The sequence below is a fragment of the Pinus tabuliformis genome, chromosome 4_1 (assembly GCF_031772625.1).
Source record: "Pinus tabuliformis cultivar Carrire ecotype Pingquan chromosome 4_1, CPIR1, whole genome shotgun sequence".
NCBI classification, from domain to species: domain Eukaryota; kingdom Viridiplantae; phylum Streptophyta; class Pinopsida; order Pinales; family Pinaceae; genus Pinus; species Pinus tabuliformis.
This window is the reverse complement of record NC_142303.1, coordinates 814158043-814167081: the sequence shown is the minus strand read 5'-3', so window position 1 is coordinate 814167081 and position 9039 is coordinate 814158043. Positions and strand designations below refer to the sequence as shown.

Here is a 9039-nt window from a genome sequence, read left to right as displayed (position 1 = left end):
TCATAATGCCGTAACATTCCGTCCCTTTTTGGTATGCTTCATCCTCATTGATAAGATAAAACATCTCTATATGATCTTCATAAGTGGTATTGAATTCTCATCGTTACTAGTACTTCTCTATAAGAAATCGTTACTAGTAATGCATCTTGATAGTTTGTCTTCATATAATTATGATCTTTATAAGCTGGGATTGAATTCTCATCGTTCCTTATTATCTATCCATCAATAAGAAATTCTTACTTGGCGACGACTTTTAGTTTTTCATATAATTACTTTGAACTTTGATTCTATATGTCATCATTTTGCTAATTTGTTGACTCTGGTGGTACTTAATAATATCTTCTTGTAGTGTAATTGTTCCTCGGTTTTTGATTCTATAAAAGTCGTTAGTACTACCATCTACTTTACGGGAAGTGAGGATTACTTTCCCGTCTTTCTTGTATATTTACTTGGTAACGACTATGTTTCATACTTTTGACGATTCTCCTGTATTGGCCACAAACTTATCAATCTTCTTTTCTGGTACATTAAAAATTTGTAGCCTGCGCCGATCTTTGATTGTCCATCTTTTGAGGGATTCTATTGAGTGTTTTCCTCGAGTTTTCAAGTTTGGCTTTTACCGTCTCGAGTTAAAGTTCAACTTCTCCAAGTATTCTTTGATGACCTTGTTGTACCTTCTCTTCCTTATCCTTTTGAAGTGCGATGCTGTCCTTTCACTTTCATTTGTTTTGGCAATTCTTGTTTGCATTTCTAATTTGATATCATCTCTATTTATGGATTTTTTTTACCTTATATATATTGCTTTGTCAAGTCTCTTGGTTATCTCTTCATCCATGATCTTTGATTTCACCTGATCATGCGACTTTTTTCACCTTAATTTTTCCATAAGGGTTTGATTATCATTTTACAACTTTTTAATTTTATCATCTCTCCTTGCAGGTTCTTCCTTTGAGTCAATGGTATCTTCCTTAAGGGTTTGATTATCATTTTACAACCTTTTAATTTTATCATCTCTCCTTGCAGGTTCTTCCTTTGAGTCAATGGTATCTTCCTTCAATTTGCTTGCCTATTTTTTTGTTTTTTGTTTTTAAAGTTCCTAACCTGCTTAAAAAGTGCTTGACTAAAGGCCTAGAATTTGGAGAACGAGTCATTTCTTCGTAAGTTATTTCTTGAACTTTTGCATGTTTTCTCATTTTTTCCTTTATTTATTTATTACATAGCTTTATTAATGTGGAACAAATGACCAAAAGTAAGTTTAACGGAACTGCACAGTACATAAGTGGCAATTCAAAGTGGGAGTGTGAAGGCCACTCCTATAAAAGCAAGAAAAAGGAAAAGCAAGTGGTCACTCTTAGAATAGACTTCTGAATTTCTTCCCAATATAGCTATAATTGTGTGTTTTTATGAAGACAACACCACCAATCAAGAACTTCACAACAAACATGTAGGCTTATAAATAAGTGAATATTTATGAATAATGTATTTCTCTAGTTTTCCCTTATTATATTCAATTCTTCACTAGTATCGATATCGTCTTTATCTCCATCAAAATATGGTATTGCTATAAGATACTTAAAAATAAATACTTGAAATCTGGGTTTAAAAATGTAAGTTGAAAATTTGTAGGATTATGGATTATAGTGTATCCATATAACTCTTCAAATCCCACTTCAATACGAATTAATGCTAAAAGTATTGAGATCAATATACAAGATCATATACAATCATCCACGTCACTATACTAATATCCTATATAAGATATTTAGGAATTTTAACTCATTATTCATGTATGCCCAGTTCCAGTTCTACTGTTTACCTATATGATCGACCCATGATATAATATATGGATTAAAGTGCCATAAGATGCTGTAGTCTAACTTTTTTATGTTTTGGTTTTTTTTGACATATTTTTTGGTATTTCCCTCAAATCCAGCAGGGATTTGTTAGAATCACAAGATTGAGCTGTGTAGTCTGCATAATCCAGGTGCCCCAGGGGTTTTTGAAGGCATTGAATCCATTTATGCATTCAAAAATGCTTTTTTAAACATGGAAAAATCACAATTCACCTAAAATTGCAAGGCTGGATTCTGGCCAAAAAACCCAAAATATAGAAGAATCAAACAGTGCCTTTTTTAGTTAATCTGGGTTAATATGAAGAGCTCTTAGTTGCTTGTCAAATGTGTAGGCTACCCCTCCTTTATTATGATGGCCTGATAGAGTCAGCTATGTTCAAGTTTGTCTATTGATGCTTAGTGTAAGTTCCATGAGGTTAATTTTAGCTCCGTGATTCGGGAGGCTAGTATGCAATTTCTGAATCTGCAGTTGTCTGTCCTAGCAGCTTCAGTGGTGTCCGAGGACAGTGTTCGCACTTTCCACGGAGTCCTTCATTGTGGTTTGGATGTGCGTTTATATGGAGCTCGCTACTAATATCGTATTTTTTATAAAAATGCTAAATAGTTTCAGGGTAGTCAATCTTTATCTCTTAGAAAAAATGTTGTCTGGATTATGAAACTGCGAGGTGCTCAGTTTCAGAAACTAACCTAGTGTACATTTTCAATTCTATCTCCCCAGTAAATAAATTAGGGCCTCAAATATATCCTTATTGTCTTGAGAAGAATGTTATCTTAGATTTTGATGACCTTTAGCCCCCCATTTGTTACTAAACTGAGTTATTGTTCCTTCCATCTGTTTACTGTGCACGTTAAGAAGATTATCTACTTTCTGAGCATGTGAGCGGGTTTCAATAAAAGTAACACTCCTGTAAATAGCTAGTTTGTTGGCTTTTTTGGTTGCAGTGCTATTACAGATGCATGCGTGGCAATGCAAGAGTGGGTGGACCACCCCAATGCAGATACTACTCTAGACAGTATTCTTCCTTGCGTAGATAAATCCACGACGAATCAAACTTTGTATAAAAGCAAAGAAGTAACAAGTGACTTGGTGAATGTTACAAACCAAGTGATAACTAATGTTGCAAATGGAAATATGTCTCCCAATGCTGGTGCCGCTTATTACAACCAATCTGGCCCATTAATGCCTGCGCTTTGTAATCCATTCGATTACCAGTTGAATGATCGACCATGTTTACCTCAAGAAGTCAATTTTACCAATGCAGCTCAGGTATTTGCCTTGTATCTACTACTATTCAGCATGCGTTTTTCAATATTTTCTCTGGTCTGATGAATGCGGATTCTCCTTGCAGGTCTGGCAGAATTATGTCTGCGACGTTTCCAATGGTATTTGCGTTACACCTGGCAGGGTAACACCAAACATATCTGCGCAATTGGTGACAGCAGTCAATCTCAGTTATGGCTTACAGCATTACACTCCATTTCTCCTGAACCTGACCGACTGCACTTTTGTGCGTGAGACGTTCACAACAATCAGGCAGGCTTATTGCCCTGTTCTTCAACTACATGTAAAGTGGGTGTACATTGGGTTGGCACTAGTATCAGTTGGTGTCATGCTTTCATTGATATTCTGGATTATCTGCACACGGCAGATGCCTCACAGAGATGAAAAGTTTAATCCAATTACAACCAAAATGATGGACAAACCATCTGTACAAATGGAAAGCAAAGAGAAGGCCAGTGTATAGGCTTGTCATCATACAGAATAATACCAAGTGAGCATGAGGCGTGTCTGCAGTGAATAGTTTAGTGCATTAAATGGAAAATGGGTTGTCTTTATATGACAACAACATGGATGAACTGATGGTACAAGTGCAGTTCCAGTAAGTCTTGGAGCCACACTAAGTGCAAGTTCTTAGCAAAATGCGCCCGGCCAGTTTGGTACTAGACGACAAATAGTTTAGTTCTCCAGAGGTGATAAAAGTTTCTATTTCAATATATGTAGTACTTTCAGAAAGTGGAGGATTGTTCACAAGAGAAAATATTTTGTTTTTGCTCTACAGCCGTAAGGCTTTCAATTTTCGATCACAGCATGTCCTTGTAATATTGATTATAATGTCGCGATTTATAGATTCTCACACTTGCTCTCACATACACTCTTTTATCTTATGTGATCATTACCATGCACTACTATTATAACAAGCATCAATACAGCTTTGGTTTTTTGGGGGGGATGTTTCAAATTTTCATTACCATGCACTACTATTATAACAAGCATCAATACAGCTTTGATTTTTCGGGGGATGTTTCAACTCATGTTTCAGAATGGTGCATATTGTAAACGTGACGTTCCAGACGTTTGTTAGAGACAAAAATTGTAATGTCTTTGTAATCTCAAGAAGGGGCGTAGAAAACAGAACTAGTACATAATTAGATCGAGGGATCACTTGGTTTTGTCATTTCTGAAGTATTGAACAGATTCAAAACAAAATCCTTGCTACTAATGTAATATATTTAAAATATTATCACTGTCTGAATGGTTGCATTCCATTATTACACCGTATAATTGATATTAATTTATTATTCACATGTGCCAAGAATATATATGGATATAGAATTTGCACCAATTTAATTATATATTTAAGCTAATTATATATAAATGGCTAATATATATCACAAGTAATTTTATAGGAGGATGGAAAATACTACGTGAATTATAACGCTGCCATTGTCGTACTTAGAAGGTGGAAGTGAAGATGGAGAATATTGCGTGCATTATAACACTGCGATTGCCATAGTTAGACGGTGGAACCGAGGAAAATATTGAGCGAATTATTTAGTATATTATAAATTATTCAATATTTTTTTCCATCTCATTTACTCCATTCTAAAAACCATTATCTCATTTACTCCATTCTAAAAACCATTAGTATGTCATACTAATACCTAGAAAGTAGAAGTGAAGATGGAGAACATTGCGTGCTTTATAACACTGCCACTGCCATTGCCATTGCCATAGTTGGCATTGTCATAGTTAGAAAGTGGAACTGAGGAAAATATTGAGCGAATTATTTGGTGTATTATAATTTATTCAATATTTTTTCCATCTCATTAGCTCAATTCCTCTAAAAACCATTATGTAAAATGTAAAAGTAATGGAAAATAGCATTGAAATTTTAGAGAAAGGTAATGGAAAAAAATATTAAGATTTTAATATTTTTTTTGGTCAGTATCATGAATTGTAAAATTTCTTTTCCATTTCCTTTCCTAAAGCGGCGAAGGTTTTTAACTTAAAAATTTTGAAATTTTTACACCATGGTGAAGGTTTTTAACCTAAAGACTATCGTAAAATTTCCTCTCCTAAAGTGGTAAAGGGGTAAAGGTTTTAACTTAAGGACTTAAGGATTTTGTGAAAGTTTTTAATTTGAGAATTTTGTGGGTTTAGATTAAGAATTTTGAAATTTTTATACCATGGTGAAAGTTTTTAACCTAAAAAATTTTCAAATTTCCATACAATGGCCTAGTGTCGGCCTTCCTAAAATGGTGGTTCAAGATTTAAGAAGATTTTTGCATCATTTTTTTAATATTATGGAATTATATATATATATATATTTTAATATAATTGAATTATTTATGTTATTATAAAATTTCTTCTCTATCTCCGTGTGAAGATTTTTTTACTTAAATTTTTAGAATTCTCATACAATGGCTCTTTTGTAAAATGGGTTAACACTCTAGGAGGCTTTTTCTTTGACTATGAAATTTCTCCTTTCCTGAAATAGTAAAGTTTTTTTTACTTAAACTTTAGAAGTAAAGTTTTTTTACTTGAACTTCAGAATTGCAATGGCTCACCTACAATTACAAACAAAATGACAATATTAACATACATAGGGGACATCCATATGATAGTTACATATGCATGATCTGCATGTATTGCAATAATATACATACAGAGTAATATGAAAAAATATCTAAACTTAAGTTAATAAATGCAATAGTTTACATACTAGTTAATATGGAAAAATATTTAAACTAAGTTAATAAATCAATCATCAAAGTAAATTCTAACTTATCAAAAAATATATTAAATGGGTATTTAGTAAGTATATCACCTTTACATATATAAATGATAAATCCTTAATCAAAAGAAAATAATTTAATATAAATTATGTTACAATTGTTTATATAAATAAAATAATAAAACAATTTAATTAAAATGGTAAATAAAATAAAATAAAATAATAAAACAATTTAATTAAAATTATAAATTAAATTAAATTAATTTAATATTTAAATAAAGTTAATATTAATAAAAATAATCAAAACTCATTAAAAAAAAGGTAGAATCAGAAATCAAATATGGATAAAAAGATTTGATCAAATCTATAGCATGGATGGCTCCACTTAACAAGGAGGAAGAAAAGCATTGTGTGGACTAGGGAAATAAAAGGAGGGGAGTACTACTAAGACAAAGGGAAATTTTTTAGTGCAGAAAAGAGGAAATTATTGAGAAAGCAGGTAGTGCATGAAAGAGGAAATCATTGAGAAAGCTATATATTGAGAGAAAAGAGGAAATCATTGAGAAAGCTACATATTGAGAGATTTCAATTATTCTTGAGTTTTTGGGCACTTACCTCATTTGGTTGGGAGGTTTTGGTCATTTTGATAACGAAACTGATTGTTGGAGGTTTTGGTCATTTTGATAACGAAAGCTGGAACAACCGCCACTAAAAACATCGTCAGACAAAAATTGACTTCACTACAAAAATTGACTTCACTAAAATTTAAAGTATTTATTGATGATTTATCAAATTTTAAAAAATGTTTACTTGTTTCATAAATTTAAAAGTTCAATTTGTAAGAATGATAAATTAGGACTTTATTGCTATTATAAGCTTTACAAGAATTCCCATCCCATGACCCCTCCTAAAATGGTTTAGCAATCTATTTTTGTTTTTTGACTTTTAGAATTTTTCAGACACTCAACTATCTATTGGGAAGGTCTTTTTTTGACTTTTGGTAATGTTCATCTAATGATACAATGTACAATGTTCATGAAGCAAGTTTATAAATATTAAATTTATTAGTAATATTAATTTACTTTAGATTTTTTTTGGTAAATTAGATAGAGAATATAGAAGTTATTTTGATTTATCCTACCAAGATGTTTGATAGAGTGGTTAAGAGGCCACTTACTTTTGCTTTATTGAACATACATTTAGAATATTTTAAAATGTTCTGAATTTGGAAAAGTAGGATTACAACCCCTTTCTAGGATTAGATGGCACCACATTGACTCGAGGGTGGTTTTCAACTTACAAGGTATTATAAGTATGATGTTCTCAAAGTTCTTTTTATTAGATCGTTGATAGAATTTTTATTTGTCAATTTATGCTTAATTGATTTATTGACCATTAAGACATTTTAGAAGATTCTAAAGTGTGATTAATCAGAAAGACATTCTCATTTGCAATATGGATCACAAAAGTCCAAAATCTAAGATTCTAAAATCTTTCAACTTAAAAAATTATAATATAATTGGAAACCCTTCCTAAGATTAGATGATACCAAAATGAATTGAGGAATGATGTTTTCAACTTACGTTATGATTAAGTCTTAAGATGTTTTTTTTAGTTATTCTTAATAAATTGTAAGTGACTTCTAACGAGGACAATGGATGTAAACACACATCACTGCACATTAATTAAAGAAAAAAATTGGGAAATGAGAGAATGCATACAAAATCACTTTCATTATAACAAAAGTAAAATATTTGTCAATTTAAAAGAACCTACAAAGATATTGATTATGTCAATCAAGTGAAAAATCTAGTTGTCTTGCAGCTTAAGAGCTTGATTGCAAAATATTGACATCTATATACTAGGTGATTGATTATTGTAATTAAATTGCTCTTACAAGATTAATATATCACTTTCTTGGCATATATACCAACACAATTGTCAAATTCATAATTAAGAATCAAAATAGAACATAATATAGAAATAAAAATTAGATTCACACCAAGAGAGATTTATAAAATTACCTATATTAACTCTGGAGGTTTTTTTATTTTAGAGATTGAAATTAGTGTCACTTTTTTCCAATTTCAACCAAATATAGTGTTACTAATAATACTCAAAATTTTTCAAAATTAAATTATAACATTTTGCAATTATGATCTAAAAAATTATAAAATCCACAACCAAATATACTGGTTTACATAGTTAACAACAAAATGGTATTGGAAAAAAATAGATTAAATTAAAAAATATTTATATATTTATTTATTAAAAAAAATGATATTTTTAAATGATAAAACTGGTGAAAAAAACCTAAACATAAATTTTATTTTATTTTAAATAGAAAAACTTATCAAAAATAAATTTACCTATATAATTTTTAGGTATTATTTTAGTTATGTTCTTTATTTTTAAATATATTCGATATTTTTGTTTTGGGTGAAATAGCTTTTTAAGTTTATAATATTTTTGTTAGGGTAGAAATAGTTTTTAAAATTTATATATAAAGTATTTCTCTGCAATGTATTTTTGGGGTATGTTTTTTGTTTTTAAATAAATCATCCATTTTAATTTTTATGCGCGTTACCTCACCGACCTTTGTCGCTTGTCGAAAGCCTATCCGAAAATGCCACGTATCAGCGGGAGTGCGAGTGCGAGTGCGGCGCTTGACTCGACGATGCTGCCGCTGAGAAGACCAACCCCTCACCTATCCGAAAACGACACGTCTCGGCGGGAGTGCCAGTGCGGTGCTGGGCTCGGCGGTGGTGCTGCTGACACGACTAACAACTCACGGCATTGTAGAACGCCGCCGCCACTGCTGAGGAACGAGGCTAAGAGCTAACCAGCCTGCTATTGGGCCTTTAATGCACCCGATAGCGGCCTCACCATACATACATGTCCATGTCATCCATCATTTCTCTGGGAGCTCGACGACGACTTTTTCTGGGAACGGGTGATCCATCACCTCCGAGCTGGCACCTGCTGTGCTGACGCATTTTCAAACCAACGCCCGCGCATTTTCAAATGATCCCTCACACCAAACATTCATTTGCTTAATTCGCGCTCCCGGAACAGGGCCTCTGCAACCCTCTCGAGCATTCGTTTCTCCTACTCATGGCGCTGGCTCAGCTCGCAAGGCCGCTCACGGTGTTGAATCCCTTATGAAGACA

The 9039-nt window shown here is 32.3% G+C and overlaps 1 protein-coding gene and 1 pseudogene across 1 annotated transcript; one reads left to right on the top strand and one right to left on the bottom strand.

The window, feature by feature from the left end:
* The window catches only part of LOC149178721 (BTB/POZ domain-containing protein At3g22104-like), a 4464-nt pseudogene extending 3313 nt beyond the window's left edge, over positions 1 to 1151 (bottom strand).
* Positions 1152 to 2486: 1335 nt separating this feature from the next.
* Positions 2487 to 3954, top strand: LOC149178720 (uncharacterized). Its single transcript, XM_089420407.1, has 2 exons — positions 2487 to 3120; positions 3203 to 3954. Exons 1-2 carry the CDS (start codon positions 2821 to 2823, stop codon positions 3596 to 3598), a joined length of 696 nt encoding a protein of 231 aa, XP_089276533.1. The 5' UTR covers positions 2487 to 2820; the 3' UTR covers positions 3599 to 3954.
* The last annotated feature ends 5085 nt before the right edge of the window (positions 3955 to 9039 follow it).